Below are 19,239 nucleotides of genomic sequence, written 5' to 3' on the forward strand. Positions count from 1 at the left end.
AGGAGACCAGGGGCCTTTCCTGAATTAATCCAGCGACATCTCCGCGAACGGTGGAACCGCCAGGCCTCTGGCTGCGGCCTCCGGACATAGCATGCGGAATTCCTGGAACTTTAAACGGGACAGAGCGTCAGCAATACGATTTTGTTTGCCTGGAATGGACTCTGCCCGCATGATGAAATTGTTCTGCAAGCCTAGCCAGGTAAGGCGTCTTACGAATTTATTAATAATGCTAATTGAAGAGCGCCCTTTATTAATAACTTGAACTGTTGCTTCGTTATCGCATCGAACGGAGATTTTCCTCCGGGCCCACTTGTCTCCCCATAGGGAGGCAGCTACAACAATGGGGTACAGTTCAAATAATGCAATAGATTTACAACCTTGAGGTAGCATTAGCATTTCATTTGGCCATGAACTGGCAAACCATTCCCCTTTAAAGAATCCCCCGAACCCGACGGAGGGGGCCGCGTCCGTAAAGAACTGCATGGCTTCGGAGGCCTCCTCTTCCTCATTGTAGAAGAAGGAGATTCCGTTCCATTGAGCCAGAAACAGTGACCAGAACTTGAGATCTGACCGGCTCCCCTCGTCTAATTCAATAATATCTGAGAGAGCCTTTTTTCCCTTTGATAGGTCGATTAATCTAGACACAAACGAGCGGCCGTGGGGAATAATGCGCATCGCAAAGTTAAGGTGACCTAGCAAGGATAGCAGCGCCCTTTTTGAAACTGCTGGCGCCTCCGCTGTTTCCTTAATAATCTCTCTAATTCTTAGGAGTTTCTCTAACGGCAAGGCGGCCTGCATTAGAACACTATCCAGCATGATTCCTAAGAATTCGATCCTAGTTAAGGGGCCGACCGTTTTTTCTTCGGAGAGCGGCACTCCGAGACTATTGAACACTTTGCGCACTGTCTCAATACCTCTAGCGGGCGGTGCATTAGCAAAATCAATAGTTAGAAAATCGTCTAACAAGTGGAGAACGAAGGGGAGTTTAAACGTGTTATACAAGATCCAGCATAGCGCTTCCGACAGCGTGTCGAAAATGCGGGGGCTGCTGCGGCACCCGAACGTTAGCTTTACCGCAAAATACAGTTTAGAACGCCATTGAATGCCAAACAGGTGCCATTGTGAAGGGTGTAACGGCATAACTTTGAACGCGTCCACAATGTCCGCTTTAGCCAGCCTGGCTCCTGGCCCCGCGGATTTTATCATCTGAGCAGCCTGATCTACTGAAGCGTAAAAGAGAGAAAACGGTGGCAGCGGTATTAAACTGTTAATGCTAGGAACGGTGCCACCATGCGGGGCGGAAAGGTCGAAAATGAGGCGTTTTTTCCCCGAGTATTTCCGAGTGGCTAGCCCTATGGGGCTAACTCTGAACACGCCAAACGGCGCTTCGTCGAACGGACCTATTAAGTGCCCCTTTCCCTTCTCTTTCGCCAGGAGAGAATCCACTATGGATGGCTCCGCGAGAGCTGACTTGAGATTATTGCACACATGCGACACATTAGGCAACCAACAAAGCCCCGCTAGAAACCCCTGAGTCAAACCCGTAACCAGATATTTAACCCAGCATTTGTTCGGATGGTCTGATAAGGCAGCAGAGAGAGCCGGCACGTCCACTGGAGTTGAGGGATGCATCTTTTTTATTTTTTCCCACTCTTGGACTCCGGCCTCGTCCTCCTGGGACACACAGATTTGGGGTGGCTGTCCCCGCACCAGCTGCAAGTATGCATATATTTGCATTTAGGAAATGTACAGACATTCTCATTGAACTGTATACACAAAGGAATATTGCGAGTAGGACCATACGGCACCTGCTGTCTTGGGTTCGCTGACTGCCCGTACCCCATCTGCGGGTGCTGATTAGCGGGCGGGAAGGATTTGGGCTTACTAGCCGGATTCTGGGAACCGGTCTTGGGGCATAAATCGGTCCTGTGGCTGTGTGAGTCACAGACCGAGCATGACAGCGGCGGGTGCGCCGTGAAATGTCGGCTAATCAGACTAAGGTCTTGAACAGACCAATCGATGCGCTGGTTGAAGCGCTGAATGTGCATCGCTGCCTTCGAGGAGAAACTCTTGTGATACTCATAGAAGAGTCCTCCCCCATAAGTGTAAGCTAAGTCGGAAATTATGGACATGTAGGTGTCCAACTCTGCCCTGCGCTCCTGATAGAACTCGCACATAGTATCGCGATAAACCCCAAAGGCCACATTAAACTCCGGCAATGTCAGTGACTTAGACAATCTAGGATCGTTGTCCTTCAGAATAACTGAAAAGTCCCCGCAGTCGAGGAACCTCTCAGCCGAGGATTCAGCGGCGCATAAGAGAATCTTGACCAGATTCACATCCTGACCTGCGAGAATCTGGCTTCTCAGCGCATCGGGGATGGCAGCCGCCGGGGAGATGAACGGAGACCCCGCTGCTGGCGCCGCGACTGCGGTTCCCAGATTCCTGCGAGGGATGAAGGGAGCCTCGCTGTCCCTCGGTGGAGCCCCGCTTGGCCCTGAACCTCCGTTGGACGGGCCTGCGCCGCTGTATTCCAGCAGCTGGATGCGCTGGTTCATCCCCGACAGGGTGGACTTCAGGTCCGCCAGCGCTAGGAGCACCTCCACGCTCGCGCCTTTTCCCCCGAATCCGTCCTCGCCGCCGGCGGGGACAGGAGTGCTGCCGCTGGGTGCGCCGCTGCCGCTGGGTACGCTGCTGCCGCTGGGTACGCCGCTGGGTACACCGCCTTTCTTCTTTTTCGGTGGAGCCTGGGTGTCGGCTTTTGCAGGCCTCTTCCCCTTGCCTTGCCCTTTCCCCTTGCTCGCCGGGGGCTCTTCGCCGGCTGATTTGCGCGCCGCGCACATAAACTGGAACAACCCCTCGTGGCCGAGCCCCATCGGGGGTGACAACCCGTTTACATACAGCTCATCCAGGATCCTATGCACTGGCCAATCCGATGGGTTCAGCGACTGGTGCAGCCTAGGACTTCTGCGAGGAGTAGCTGGTTCCTCCTGCTGAGCTGGTGGGACCCCGGAGTCCGGGATCATCTCGACTTCCTCTCCCTCACCCTGGGGGTCTTCCGGATCCGACTGAGAACTTCCCGACATGGTGAGTGGACTAAGAAGTAATAATAAGTAATAAACAAAATAGAAAAAGCACCTCATTGATCTACTGATCAGCGACCGCGCAGGCTGGCTAGCCTGGTAGCAGCTCCCGACGACGTGGCAACGTTTGTAGCGATTAGCTCTCGTAGCAGCGACCTCCGTGGCAGCGTTGAGCTTAGCAACTGACTATAGCTGTGCAGCTAGGTCTAATGTACTCTGGGTAAAGGGGGGGGCTGAGGCCGCTGGCCCCCGCCCCCCCGGCGCGCTGTCAACCCTTAGCTCGCCCCTCCTGAACTAGCTACGTCATGACTTCCTGCGCTCAATTTATAAAAGAAAAAACACGTTTTTGGACGGACATCTTGGATTTCGGGGGCCGCCATCTTTGATTTTCAAGTGGCCCGGTTTCTTCAATCGAAGAGTGGCCTCCAAAGATGATGTGTACCAATTTTCACGCTTGTATCACCGAGTGAACGATTGCACCTATTATCCGCTGTACTACAGTGAATCATGACCATACAACCTTTGTTTCTATGAAAAGAACAATTTGAAAATCGCTAAACAAAGGTTAGTTATTAAATGTAGTATATCAAATAATGTAATATTAAAATATATTTTCACATAGGATCAAAGGTTGTATGGTCATGATTCACTGCCATCCTGGAAAGCTTGGTTCTAGGCTTAACATAATTGTTATAAATATTTTTGTAAAAGTCTATGGGGAAAATGAATGACGATTTTTAAGTGGAAACCACTTCCGCTGCGATGCTCTATATGAAGAACATTCATGGGGGGCCCACAGTGAATCCGTGTACCCGGGGCCCAGAATTTGGTGCGACGCCCTGCCTGAGAGAGCCAGGCAGAGCGTGCTGTAATTCAATCAGCAGGCTCGGGTAGCAGCGTGATGCCTTCATGGTGCTTCAGACCCAAGTTCTGGGATAGGGTTGCAACGTCTCGCGCGGGCGGCGGTGGTGTCAGACTTCTGTTAAGAGAAGCAGGTATCACTCCATCTCAGCCTCTGGTCCTGACAGCCTTCTGGAGACGACTGGATGCTCGCTGTTGTTTCTTGTTGTTCCACTGGAAATGAAATGAGGGAACTCGTTTTTCAGTCCTGCACTGTCTGTGTGTGGGAGAAGGTAAGGCTGGCGAGAGAGAGAGAGAGAATGCTTGGGAATATACAGATCCCTCTCGAAAAATTTGAATATTGTGTAAAAGTAAATTTCCTTGAAACATTCATATATTTCTTGAAACTGTCATGTATTCCAGAACCATTGGACATGCAGTGAATTATTCAAAACCTTTTCTGTTGAAATGTTGACTTTTTATGGCATACAGCTCATGAATATCAAAAGTCCATATTTCAAAATATTACAATATTACACGAGAGCACTCAAAACAAGGATTTATAATAGAGAAATGTCAACCTTCTGAAGTGAGTTTCTTGAAGTCCAGTAGGAAGTTTACACAGTTGGGCTACTATGGCATCTGCAATGCTTTTTTTTACACAATATTCAATTTTTTTTTAGAAGGATCTGTATTATACAGTAGCTACGTTTTGTTCGTTGTCGTATCCAGCATACTGTAGAAGTCCACCTTCATACTTTCGTCTCGCACCTGTGCTTGTGGTGCGGAAATGTCTTATTGTCTTCGCTTAAAAAATCTATTTCGAGTGTCTTCTAATGTGGAATTGTGTCTTTTTTCGTCCATCTGGTTAGCAGACAATGCTTTGTATTTCCCGAAAGGTTTTCTTTTCCCCACTCAAGAAATTTCCTCATGGATGTAAACGAACAATGCAGCTTTAATTGAACAACCATGTAGGAAAAAAGGGGGAGTTTGTCTACTCTATCCACAACTTTCCAACATTCCATCGTGCATTGCGCGGAATGTGCAGGCAGCTTCCGGCGCCGCAGCCGAGAGTGATCTACAAGCTCACAACGGTTGCATGTGCGACGCGACATGAGCTTGTATGTCTGCTGTTAACCGGAAGTGTCCCGCTAATAATGCTACAGTAAATTCTCGCGGAAACAGGTGGATGCAGTACAGCACAGTAGGGATGGGACGATATGAAAATTTCATATCACGATTAGAAAAGAAATCACAATTTACGATATTATCACGCTAATCAAAATCCATTATCCTGGGGCGGAACATTTGCCGACGCGTTGTAAGCTTGTAGATCGGCTGTTTTTTTGGCAAATACATTTGATAGAGAGTGAAAAAAAGACTGTATCAAGTATGTATATTATAAGTACCATTTACCAATTATAGAGGGTTTAAGTGGTACCGGATATGCAGCTCGGCAAATAAAAGGTGAATTGATCCCAGTGCATGACGGAGGATGACATCACTATAAATTAAATCTCCACGATACGATTATCGTGAGTGTTTTTGTTTTTATCACGATAAACGATAACATGGCGTATGGTCCCATCCCTACAGCACAGTGTTGGTGAGAGAGTCTGAGAGAAGGCAGTAGTGATGATGGCAGGGAGTGAAAGCGGATTGAATTGAATTGTGGCAGCTTGTGTTTTTATGATGCTGCAACGTATTATTATGGTAAGCGTTGCCAAGCTAATTCACTGGCTCCATTACTGTCCTCCTTGAGCACTGTCCATTCACTCAGCAATAACACACACAACAACTGCTGGCATTCTGCCTTTCCTTAAAGTGCGGGTGCCATGATTTTTCCCCCATGATTATCAGGTATTATGATTATACCAGGAGGAAGATTTTTTCCAAAAAAGTGTACAGAAAGAGTTAAAATTATGTTTTTATGTGGCCACACCCACCAGTTCATTGGTATGCGTGGTTGTCATGGTGGTTGGTGACCCAGCTGAAGTTAGCCACCCCCACGTATGTTGGGTGAATGGTAATTAGGGGAGGGGTTAATTCTGTGATGTAATAAGTATCTGTGTTTTTGGACCGGCACGTTTGACCCCACAAGGTGGCATCCTCCAGCTAAAACCCAAATAGAAAGGCAATGCATAATTGGCGATGCAAAAGTACTGTCAACCTCCTAGACACATGAAAACCAGAAAAAGTACAAAACTATGGCACTGCCTCTTTAAAGGGGGCCTGTCACCTAAAGGGTTACTGTCACTTTAAGAATCATCTTTAAAAAAAATATATTTTTATGATGTCATTGTGGGGATGCGCAATTGTATAAGCCAATCAAATTAATTGTCTGCATAGCCTGACTGTATGACAACTTACTGTACTGATCAGTTGTTGTTGTTGGGGGGCGATGGTCAGATTACACTGTGACATGAGTTTCAGACTGTTTCAGACCGTTTTCAGAGAAGCTCATGTCACAGTGTAATCTGCCCCTCAACCCCTTTAGGTGACAGTATAACCCTTTAAAATGACATCCTTAAATCTTCCAGAAAATGAAAATACAAACACCAAGAATTAATACGTTATAGGTATTTGTATCATTGCGTATGTTGTCGTTCCTTCAATGATATAGACCAGGGGTCATCAACGTTTTCAGGCCAAGGACCCCTTAGCTGAGAGAGAGATGCAGCAGGGACCCCCTCTACATATTGGATATATGTGTGATGCAGATTTTCATCGATTTCATAGATGGATTCATAGACTTGTTTGACAGCACTGTCATCAGTCTATGTTGGATTTGTATTTTTAGTTAACTTGACCTTTCACTCTGTACTTGGTCTGCTCTTTTCCCCCTCTACACCAAACCTTTTTGCCGAAAATAGCCGATCTATAAGCTCTGCTATTTTTGTTCTCCTCAGAATAGGGATGCGAGGAGTTCAAGTTGTTAATTCAAAAGAACGATCCTATCACAAAGATTTGGCGGCCCCCCCTGTAGTAATTCTGAGGACCCCCTAGGGGTCCCGGACCCCCCATTGAAGACCCTTGATATAGACAGTCAAATAAATATTGGTAGCTGAAAGAGTATTTTGTTCTGCAGTCAGTCTATGGCCAGTCATTTCCTTGTGTGTTGTTGTGAGGCTGTCGTCATTGTGGTAACATGATCAGGGGTGTCAATGGAAAGTCACCATTATTGAAACAGTAAGCTGAAGCCGTGGCCCAACCTTATACACTGTCTGATGACTGGATCGCCTTGTGGTAGGGCTGGACAACGTATTCATGTTATATCGGTATTGTGATACGAGACTATTTGCAATATTGTGTTATAGCATACAGATCCATCTACTAACAATTGAATATTGTGGAAAAGTTCATTGTTTTCCCTAATTTAATTAACATTTTAAACTTTCACATATTCTAGATACATTGTGCATGCAGTGACATTTTCAAAACCCTTTTTTTATACAGCTCATACTGCATACAGCTCATGAAAATCAAATTATCTCAAAAAATTACAATGTTGCACGAGACCACTCAAGACCTGCAGACCTCTCCATTCTTCAATTTTCTCCATTCTGTGCAATGGAGAAATAAAATACTTATTCTCCCACATGGACATTCACACACAAACAAAACAAACATTATAATGATATATTTTATTTTGACTAGAGATATTTTACAAGCTCATATCTGTCGATACTGATACCGATATGTATTACATTATTATATTACTAGAAGCTGGGCCGCCCTTTGGGCGGCCCTGCGTCTAGTCGGCGACCTGGCCAACTCGGGAACGATGTAAATAGGGAATGAATGCCCCGCCCTTTAATGCAAACCCCATTATACCTGTTGTCATAGGACCCGTTTTGACCATCTGTTTGCCTGTGTCCATTTATGCCCATATATGGAGATATCTGTATCTATCTGCGTCTAGTCGGCGACCTGGCCAACTCGGGAACGATGTAAATAGGGAATGAATGCCCCGCCCTTTAATGCAAACCCCATTATACCTGTTGTCATAGGACCCGTTTTGACCATCTGTTTGCGGAGATATCTATCTGTCGGCGTCCATTTTATGTCCATATATGGAGATCACTGCAGATATAGTTCTGGGTCCATTTTATGCCCATATATGCCCATATATGGAGATATCTGTCTATTTGCGTCCATTTTATGCCCATATATGGAGATCTCTGTATCTGTCTGTGTCCCTTTATGCCCGTATATGGAGATCTTTGTGATTCTGCGTCCATTTTATGCCCATATATGCCATATATGGAGATATCTGTTTATCTGCGTCCATTTTATGCCCATATATGAGATCTCTGTCGCTTTTTGTTTGTTTCTTCTTTAAGCAGAATATGCAGCCTGCTTAAATCTGCATCATTCAAGTCATCCTCCCAGTCCCACGCTTTGTTGCTTGTCTTATGTTTGTCTTTGTCTCTTTGTCGCATTTATAGATAGATAAGGCAATATATATCTTATAGGAATCGTTATCGACAGATATGACACTGAAAATATCTAAATTTAATATTTTTATTTAAAAAAATCCTTTCTTTTCGGCTTTTTCAGCTTCACGATCAAATGTGAATGTTATAAAAAATAAATATCGGCTAAACCAATCTTTTATTTTGATATCGGTTAGATACCGATAATGCATTTTTTATGGCCGATATTGACCGAATTCACGTTACGCAACTTCCTGGCGCTGACGTCATGGTAGTAGGGGAAAAACTACTAATATCCCATAGAGTTAACACAGAAATCGCAAATTTAATGCAATTTCCGAATAATAATGTATAAAATACGGCTAGCATGATCAAGAACACAAGATAGTAAAAGGTGCAAAACGGTATAATTTACTTTACCGTTCGAAATAATGATTTGTTGGCTTTAAGTCCAGCTATTTCTGTTATAGTTTCCCCTTCTAAATTGACATCAGCACCCGAGGGATGCTGAGAAATCTGCTGAGTGCGCATGCGTGGGCGGGCTGTGAATTTGGTCTATTGTCAATGCAGATATGAAAGGCCCGATTAATCGTGCATCCCTAATTTTGACCATAGCACCCGCCGTGGTCTTCATGGCACGGTGGCACCCTGCCGTTACGCAACACAGAGCCTTACTTGTATCACCTGGGAAGGAGGCCATGCATCAGGGGCGTCAATTGGGTATGGCAGGGGTATGCAGCTGCCATACCCTGGGTCCAGGGAGGGAAATAAAAGTTACCTTTTAAATATAAATCCATGAATGTCTCTTTGTCTATCTGTATTATGTTGTTAAATTACAGTAAAATAACAACAACATTTAACAAAATGGTCACTTTAACAAGCCATATCCAGCCCAAGAAACCGTAGAAACGGTATGGCAACATGACTGGTGTCGAAGGCGCGCGTGCAAGACACCAGTCATGTTGCCATGCCTTAGCTTTTGCTGAACTGACGCCACTGCCATGCATTACCTATGATGTTGCTTGATGTTTGCGCCAGATCCTAGCCCCCTTTTTGAGCGGTGGTCACAACACTCCTATACGTGGCCGTGTGTGTGGGTCTGTCTGTCTGTCTGTCTGTCTGTCTGTCTGTCTGTCTGTCTGTCTGTCTGTCTGTCTGTCTGTATGCGTGTCTGTCTGTATGTAGCCTGTATGTAGTACCTTTTGTGACCACACATGTTAAGGGAGGGGCGCTGTTGTTCAGGCCAGGCCAGGCCAGACACCCACCCACCCACACACACACACACACACACACACACACACACACACACACAATATATATATATTTGTTTTGCTGTTGCGCAGCCTCCACGACCACCGCTCAGTTCACACGGGTGTGATTTTTTAAAGGGGTTTAGTTCCAGCTTAGGGTGTTTCCCTGCTGCATTGCTGCTGTAAGCACTGCCTTTGATTTAAAGAATGCCTCTCTCCACTTCTCTTTCTCTCTCCCTCTCTCTCTCTCTCTCTCTCTCTCTCTCCCTGCACTGGCGATCAGGGGCGTCACAAGGGGTAGGAAAGTGGGACCGAGTTACTGGGGCCCAAGGTGGAGGGGCCCTAGTAACTTTAGCTGTTGAAAAATAGCAGATATACAAGCTCACAGCGCGGCACCGAGTGCCGCGCTGCGAGCTTGTAGATCTGCTATTTTTGAAAAGTCGTGAAAATGTGTGAAAATCTTTGAATATATGTATTTTTTTTAAGCGAACATTTCTAACTCAAATTTTGCTTCTGGGGGTCCCTGGAACTAAATATTTTGAGATCGGGGTCCGTGGCCAAATACATATCATCTTGGGGGTCCTTGACATAGGTTTCTTGCACACATTTTCACAATTTTTCAAAAATAGCAGATCTACAAGCTCACAGCGCGGCACTCGGTGCCGCGCTGTGATCTTGTATATCTGCTATTTTTCAATAGTTAACATTCATGGGGGGCCCGCAGTGAATCCTTGTACCCGGGGCCCAGAATTTGGTGTGACGCCCCTGCTGGTGATGACTCACACTCCAACACACCCTGCAGAAGTCTTTTCTCCAGCGCCCCAGAGAGAGAGTGTGTGAGAAGAGAGAGAGAGAGAGAGAGAGAGATGCATTCTTTGATGTGCCTTCGATGCATAGAATTCCTGTAGGCAATGTTGCTGTAACTGTAATGTACCTGCTCTATCGGTGCTTCCCTGCCTTCTCCGGGAATACCTACACGCCATATACTCTTCTCCAGGGACGTGCAGAGAATGTTAGAGAGGCAGGGGCTGAAATTTCTAAAAAGGTCCTTTTGTTGGAAAATAGCAGACCTCCAAGCTCACAACTCGTCGCGAGCTTGGAGGTCGGCTATCTTCGGTGTGTGATACCACACTGAACGAAGCATAATCAAGTCAATACTAGAGATGTGGCGTAACGGCGTAGATTTCTACACAGAGAGGGCAATTCTTTCCTAACATAAGATGCTGCATGCAATTTCAGGAGAGTTTGGACGAGGCAATTCTCTTGAATGCTGCCTTCGGGTATGGCATGGAAAGAGGGGGCATTTGCGTTTCTTTCACCATAGTAAAAAAACTGCATTCATGGTCTGGAGAGGGCACTTTTTACAGACGAATAAAAGGGCAGGGGCTCAAGCCCCCTTTTGATGGCTATGTGTGCACGTGCCTGGTTCCCACCAGCGCTGGCAATGCAGAGCTGGTCTTTGAGCTGCAGCTTTGTACACAACCCCAGAATGTGCTTTACATTCCTCCAGGCAACAGATGTTCCTATCTGGGGGGGCATTTTACATCCAGTGGCGTCAGTTCAGAAAAAGCTAAGGTATGGCAACATGACTGGTGTCTTGCACGCACGCGACACCAGTCATGTTGCCATACCTTGGCAACAGGCATGACACATTTATTTTAAGAAGTACATTTTTTTTCCCCGTTTCTATGGTTTCTTGAGCTGGATATGGCAGCCTGGAACGGTTGTTCAAGTGCATTGCACCTGTGCAGCTGACCTGCGGAACCTGGGAATATACCATTTTGTCAAAATGGGGAGAATAAAAGTGTGGAGAATATAATTATAATACCTTGTTAAAGTTATTTTACTGTAATTTAACAACATAATAACCAGCACAGATAGCCAAACAGACATTCAAGGATTTATATTTAAAAGTAACTTTTATTTCCCCCCCTGGACCCAGGGTATGGCAGCTGCATACCCCTGCCATACCCAATTGACGCCCCTGGGTGTCGGCAGGTTAGCTACTCACCAGCGCCAGGGCTACTGAGGTTAGGGTTAGGGTTAGGTTTAGGCATAGAGGTTAACATTCACCAGCGTCGGCAGGTTAGCATTTCACCAGGTTAACATTCACTCGCATCAAAATACTGGGACGTAGAACAAAATGTTATCGACACGCTCCCGTGGTCACTGCTACTGAGAAAGACAATGAGCTATAATTGCATCCATGCCTTACCACTTATCCCTAAACTTCTTTGGCTTTTTTTTTACTATTTTGAAAAACATTTTTAAAATACTTCAAATAGCCGATCTACATCGACACGTTGAGAGCTTGTAGATCAGCTATGGACGAAAATAGGGGCCAAGGAGTCAAGACCTTAAATGACACTTTAAAAATGTAGGAGCCTACATTCGGCAGAGTGAGCGACGACGCGCCAATGACATGAATTAACGGACACGGCATACTTAAAGAACTGGGTGTAAAGTGGCCATTTATAGACTGTCCTCATGATCCCCATGCCGCGGCTGTCACTGTAGGCTGCCCTCCAGTGAGTGAGCCAACGCTGGGTGACATTTCCTAGCGACGCTGAGAGGGCTGTCGCACCAAACTCTGGGCCCGGGGTACGAGGATTCACTGCGTTATTCTGTGCTTTAACTATTGAAAAACAGCAGATATACAAGCTCACAGCGCGGCACTCGGTGCCGCGCTGTATATCTGCTGTATATCTGCTGTTTTTCTATGAGCTTGTAGATCTGCTATTTCTGAAAAATCGTGAAACGTGTTCAAATCCTTCTAAGGTTTTTTTTTTTTTAAAGCTATGTTTTTATGTCAGTGATGCTCAAACCTTTTCATGTGAAGGACCCCCAAAATTATATGTATTTGGCCCACGGACCCCCCCCCCCCCCCCAGAAGCAAAATTTGAGTTACAAATGTAAACAAAATACACGTATTCAAAGATTTTTCACACATTTTCACGACTTCTCAAAAAATAGCAGATCTACAAGCTCGCAGCGCGGCACTTGTTGCCGCCCTGTGAGCTTGTATATCTGCTATTTTTCAATAGCTTTAAGTATAAAATAATTAAGGCCCCTCCACCTTGGGCCCTAGTAACTCGGTCCCACTTTTCCCCCCCATGTGACGCCCCTGGACGTTGAGGTCCGGTCTGCACGTGCTGCAGTGCTGTAGGTCCTCTGCCCTCGGGCCAATCTGCTTCTCTGGAAAACGGGGGAAAGAGCAGAGAGACGGAGCGCGATTAATGGTTCATGTATGTACGTGCGGCAGAAAACACAAGCCCGGGACGGAGCCCGACGCCAGGGACGTGCTGGCCATTGGGAAAAGCGGGACAACTCCCGAACGGCCGGTTCATTCCCGGCCGGTCCAGGCCAGCCATTAGGAATAAAATAAAGATAAAATGTCGGCCTTCGTTCCATTTTGGGGGCTGGGCGGCCAACAAAGTAAATCGTCACTGTCAGGCAGAAACCTTGTATCTCCAAGTTTAAAATGTATACATTTTTTCAAAGCCCTGCTTGCACAAAAGTAGTGAAAACAGCAGATCTACAAGCACACAACTTGCTGTTTTCACTAGTTTAAATCATTTTTAAAATGATAAATACAAAACAAACGGTTTTGGACATATAAGGTTTCCACCCGACAACGACGGAAAAAAAAAATAGGGCCTCTCCAACTCTTTTTCCCGGGCTGAATCAGGGGCCCAGCACGTCCCTGCCCGACGCCATTTTTCTAGCGTACGCCACAGACCCGAAGGCTGAGGATTACATAACCTGATCTGAAAGAGTTACTCATGCCCGATCTTAATTGAATGCAGTTCCTTTATTGTATCTGATAGCGGCTGCTTGGCCCTCGTGCTAAAGCACAGTGGCGTACAGTAACTAATCATTTACTTAAGTACTGTTCTTAAGTACAGTTTTGAGGTATTTGCACTTTACTTGAGTATTTCCAGTTTTCAGTACTTTTACTTCTACTCCACTACATCTCGGATCCGAATATTGTACTTTTACTCCACTACATTTATTTGAAAACTTTAGTTACTAGTTACTTTGCAGTTATAAATTATTATATTATTATTAAACATACATTAATGCACTTTAGCCCTATTCTATACCTTGGCTATTTGAAAATAGCAGATCTACAGGCTCACAACGCGGTGCGATGCAACGCGTTGTGAGCTTGTAGATAGATCTGCTATTTTCAAACATTTTGTACTTTTACTTTTGGTACTTTAAGTACATTTTTATGCCAATACTTTCATACTTTTATTCAAGTACATTTTGAGTACATCTACAGTGCAATATTGATTCTTTTACTTAAGTACAAAATGTGAGTACTTTTTCCACCACTGCTAAAGCACGGGTGTCAGGTGAGATCACGATCACAGGAACTGCTTTTTTCTTTCTTTTTTTTCCTTCGTTGTACTTTTATTTACCAACGCGCCACCCCCCCTCTGGTCATTCAGCACCCTGGCCCTGTCCCCATCAGTTGCAGGGGAATATTTGATCTCTCTCCCTCTCTTATGCCAGTCTGGATTTGACTAGCACGCCGTTTTTTTCCTATTAACAATATGCTACTTCTAGGACATTGTGTCAAAACAAGGCTGTCTCATTGTGTGTGTGTGTGTGTGTGTGTGTGTGTGTGTGTGTGTGTGTGTGTGTGTGTGTGTGTGTGTGTGTGTGCGTGTGCGTGTGCGTGTGCGACTGTGCGTGCGAGCATGCATGTATGTGTGCGAGTGAATGCTGAGTGCTGACATAACTCCTCTCCCCCAGAAGGCTGTATAGTGCGTCATTGTCGGGTGGAAACCCTGTATGTCCAAAATGTATGTCCTTTTTTGTTACTATTTTCAAAAACGATTTAAAATACTTTTGGGGCGACACTTTCGTATGATGTAGGGCTTCTGGGAAATCAAGCTATTTCTAGGTCCCATTATTTCGACTACGGGCGTCAGCAGGTTAGCAACTCACCAGCGTCAGGGTTACTGAGGTTAGGGTTTGGTTTAGGCATAGACGTTTACATTCACCAGCATCGGCAGGTTAGCATTTCACCAGGTTAACATTCACCTGCGCCGAAATACTGGGACGTAGAGCAAATGTTATGTCGAAATATCGACATGCTCCCTAGGGCTTTAATCTGCGGGGAAACAAAAAAAAAAACGTACGAATTTGAAACTTGGAGAAACAAGGTTTCTGCCGGACAGTGACGAGTGGTCTCTTTGGCTGCTGTGCTTCACACTAAGCAGTCCCATTACGCAACGCTGTTCATTCAGGCGCTGGGCTGCAGGGCAGGGCCAGCTACTACCATCACATTCCAGCACATATTCTCTCTCTCTCTCCCTCTGTGGCGTCAGTTCAGAAAAAAGCTAAGGTATGGCAACATGACTGGTGTCTTGCACTCGCGCCTTCGCGCGTGTGTGTCTTGCACACGCGCCTTCGCGCGTGTGCAAGACACCAGTCATGTTGCCATACCTTAGCAACAGGCATGATACATTTATTTTAAGAAGTACATTTTATTTTGTTCCCCGTTTCTACGGTTTCTTGGGCTGGATATGACAGCCTGGAACGGTTGTTCAAGTGCAGCTAAACTTGGCATGTTAGTAAATGTGACACAATTAACAATAATGCATTGCACCTGTGCAGCTGACCTGCAGAACCTGGGAATATACGGTACCATTTTGTCAAGATGGGGAGAATACAAGTGTGGAGAATATACTTATAATACCTTGTTAAAGTGACCATTTTGTTAAATTTTGCATTTGTAGTTATTTTACTGTTATTTAACAACATAATAACCAGCACAGATAGACAAAGAGACATTCATGGATTTGTATTTAAAATCAACTTTTATTTCCCCCCCCTGGACCCAGGGTATGGCAGCTGCATACCCCTGCCATACCCAATTGACGCCCCTGCTCTCTCTCTCTCTCTCTCTGGCTCTCTCTGTCTGTCATTCTCGTTTTCCCTCTCTCCCTCTCATCTCTCTATTTTGCCCTTGTGTGTCTGTTTTTTCTTCTGTGTCTATGTCTCCCCTCGTCCTGTGTGACTCTCTCTCTCTCTCTCTCTCTCTCTCTCTCTCTCTCTCTCTCTCTCGTTCACGTCGTTCTCTCTTCCTCCCTCTCCGTCTGTCCGTCCGTCTGTCTGTCTGTCTCCTTGTCTGTCTTGTCCCGGCGTTGTTGTTGTCCTTCTCTCCCATATCTCCTCTGTCCCAAACCGAGGAGGAGTCTGCACTGCAGCGTTGATTTATTGGTTGCATACCAGATTTTCTTTATCAGTCTGTCTGGCGGAGGAGACCCCAGGTGCGGTGGATGGCTGTTGGCATGCAGCAGGGGCCTCGCCTCAGTGTATTGAAGTGTGAAAACAGGTCAGCAAGGTCAGAGGAACACGACAGTTATGATGCGCTCTGTCCTCTGTCTGTTTGTCAGCCATCTTTCCTTGCGCGTAGCGCTTCCTCTTAACCCATTTAGGCCTAGAATTATTGAATGCTTTAACCAGTGAAAAATAGAAGATATACAAGCTCACAGCGCGGCACCGAGTGCCGCGCTGCGAGCTTGTAGATCTGCTATTTTTGAAAAAGTCTTGAAAGTGTGTGCAAATCTTTGAATATGTATTTTTAAAGCGAATGTTTGTAACTCAAATTTTGCTTCTGGGGGGGTCCCTGGAACTAAATATTTTGAGATGCGGGTCCGTGGCCAAATAAATATCATTTTGGGGGTCCTTCACATGAAAAGGTTTGAGAACCACTGACATAGTAGTCTCTCAAGAACAGACCAACTGAGCTCCAGTTAAGTGAAAAGGACCTTTTCTTTGACGATGGCTAGCCAGATTGCTGACATAGAAACATGGGGTTTTTCAAAAAACCTTAGAAGGATTGAAAAGACACTTATAGAATCGCGTAAAAATTCTAATTTTCAAAAATAGCAGATCTACAAGCTTGCAGCTCGGCACTTGGTGCCGCGCTGTGAGCTTGTATATCTGCTATTTTTCAATAGTTAAAGCATAAAATAATGATACACAATAATGTGTACCCGTTCTATAACAGATGTTCTGTACCTCTTAATCTAATCTCAGAACCTGTGCTGTCATCTCAATCATCAGTTCAGTTTAGTTCAGGGCTAAACGCTATGTACAGTATGTAGCACACAAACCACACATTTCTAGCATAAACGCCATGGCAACCATCGTGTGAACGTTCATCAAAGTATATATTAGTACGACTGCTGGCATAAAGGGAGTTTTTTTTTCTTCACGAGAGAAAAAAATAGATTACATTTTATTGCAAAATATATATAATATATTCAACCGTGTTGCTTGCTGAAAATAAATGATTTTCAACAGAAAAAAAACAACATTACATTTCGTTGCTGTCGTGTGGAACTGAAAACCGTTCCTTTTTAAGGATTCAAATTCAAAAATCGACATGGTCAAAACACAATGAGACCTGACACGTTTTTACCTCGTAGATATGCTACTTTGCTACTTTTGTGCGACACTGAGGTATGACGAAATGTGTGAAGAAACATACAAAGTCAAAATGGGGTGATAATAAGGGGTTTCTGCCTGACGGCAACAACGATTTCTGCAGTTGACACTGTCGCCGGCGTTTGTCGAAATGTGAATTAGGCTTAAATGTGGTCAAATCAAGCTCAATGCGGGGCATGGCACATCTGTTTATTAAGATATCAGAATTAGGGGGTTTAGAGGTTAGTATGTTAATAACCATGCTCTCATTGACCCATAAAGCACGGCCAAATGCCATAGGCTTTGCTATTTACTGTTATACTGGGTGAGCCAACAATACTGAGCTAGGAAATAAGCCGACGTGATAATAAATCCAGGCCTGCTCCGCGCAGGCTTTGTAAACAGGGTTACCAGCAGTGTTATGAGGACACAGACATTCATTGTGAGTTCCAGTACCACTGCACATGTATCAGTGTTAATTTTGGCAGCAAATATTTGATTTAGTTTTAGTTGCAGTCTTTTGAATAAAATGCGATTTAGTTTTAGTCATATTTTAGTCATCTGAAATGTTTTAGTTTTAGTCCCATCATTTTGCACAGATGTAGCCCAGGGATTGCTCTAATGATTTAGCTAGGGCGCCCGAGCCGACGACCTTCGGGGTCGCCACAGCGGCCAAATCAAGTTGGGCTCCCATCGACTTTCTATACAGGAGGAAAATACCCAGAAAAACTTTTTTTTCTGGGTATTTAAGTAGGATCTGAGGGGTCTAACTAGGGGTTTGTCATGATGCTGAATCCATTGCAGGCATTTTTTTTTGCACAAAAAACATTCCTTGGGCTAGAAATGGCCTCAGAAAACGATGCATGTATGGATGAGCATTCATGTTAGTCGGAGGCCTTAGGGCTTTTTTCTCGTGCTAATCTGTCTAAAAGTGCAAAATATTGCACAGATGAAGCTCAGGGCATGCTCTAATGATTTAGCTAGGGCGCCCGAGTCTGCGACCTTCGGGGTCGCCACAGCGGCCAAATCAAGTTGGGCTCCCATCGGTTTAGTGATGAAAAGTGATGAGTCATCACTTTTCAGAGTTTTGTGGGTGTTTTCTGGAGCTGTGGCGTCCCCCGAAGGTTGCCCACACTAAAGCTCACAACGCGTCGCATCACGACGCATTGTGATGTTTGAAAATATATGAACATTTTTTCAACATGGAAACGATTATGACGATTATGCAAAAATAATTCCGATTACCTCAAATAATTGCGATTAGACGATTATGTAATAATTGTGACAGCCCTAATCTCAAATCACATCCGCCAGCATAGGGCTGACAAAAGATGTTTCCCTTGGTGATACTCATCTCTTTTATTTGTAACACGGGTGAGATCACATATAGGCTTTATACAATGCCGCTGAATTTGGTTTGCCGATTGTCGGAGGGCTGCTGATTGCACTTCCCTGTGGCTTATGGGGAAAACGGGCTGAGAGGAAATTCGATTCGGATTTGCAATTCTCATCCACCATGGAGTTACAGGACTGCTGTAGAGAATATAGCCCATTTGTTTTCAATTGTGCCTCGACAGGGACATCTCCTCGTTTGTTCCACTCTCTAGTAGGGCTGCAGCTTTATACTGTACAGCAGGGGTCTTCCACAGGGGGCCCGGGACCCCTAGGGGGTCCTCAGAGTTACTACTCTTACTTCCAATCCTTTTTATATGAACAACTTGAACCCTAGTGTCCATATTCTAAGAACTGTAGCCAAAAATAGCAGATCTTCAAGCTCACAGAGCTTGTAGATCGGCTATTTTCGGCAAAGAGGTTTGGTGTAGAGGGGAAAAAGAGCAGACTAAGTACAGAGTAAAAGGTCAAGTTTATTATGTATTGACGGCTCAAGTGGTTAAATATCTAAAAACACAAATTGATATGGATCCAAAATACACTGATTATTGTGCTGTCAAACAATGAAACTATATGGAATCTATGACCAGGTTGTGGGGGTCCTTGCTTCATCTCTCTCTCTCAACTAAGGAGACCTTGGCCTGAAAATGTTGAAGAACCCCTGCTTTACAGTATATAGTGTATATGCAGTGTGTATATATAGCAATGGTTGCCTGACTGCCTGTGGCTGGCAAGTACTGTAGGTAAAACGTTGGGACAGGTGGAGTTTGCTTTCAGATTCGCCGACGGGCA

General features: G+C 45.1%; 1 protein-coding gene across 1 annotated transcript in view; it reads left to right on the forward strand.

Moving 5' to 3' along the window:
* Window positions 1-4,168: 4,168 nt before the first annotated feature.
* Window positions 4,169-19,239, forward strand: part of rimbp2b (RIMS binding protein 2b) — a gene marked incomplete at both ends in the record, with an annotated part of 127,062 nt that continues 111,991 nt past the window's right edge. The window contains 1 exon segment of the mRNA XM_080737949.1: window positions 4,169-4,216. Within this exon segment, the coding sequence (XP_080594075.1) occupies window positions 4,169-4,216 (48 nt within the window).

Source organism: Nannobrachium achirus (assembly GCF_963921795.1).
Source record: "Nannobrachium achirus genome assembly, chromosome: 12".
Classification (NCBI taxonomy): domain Eukaryota; kingdom Metazoa; phylum Chordata; class Actinopteri; order Myctophiformes; family Myctophidae; genus Nannobrachium; species Nannobrachium achirus.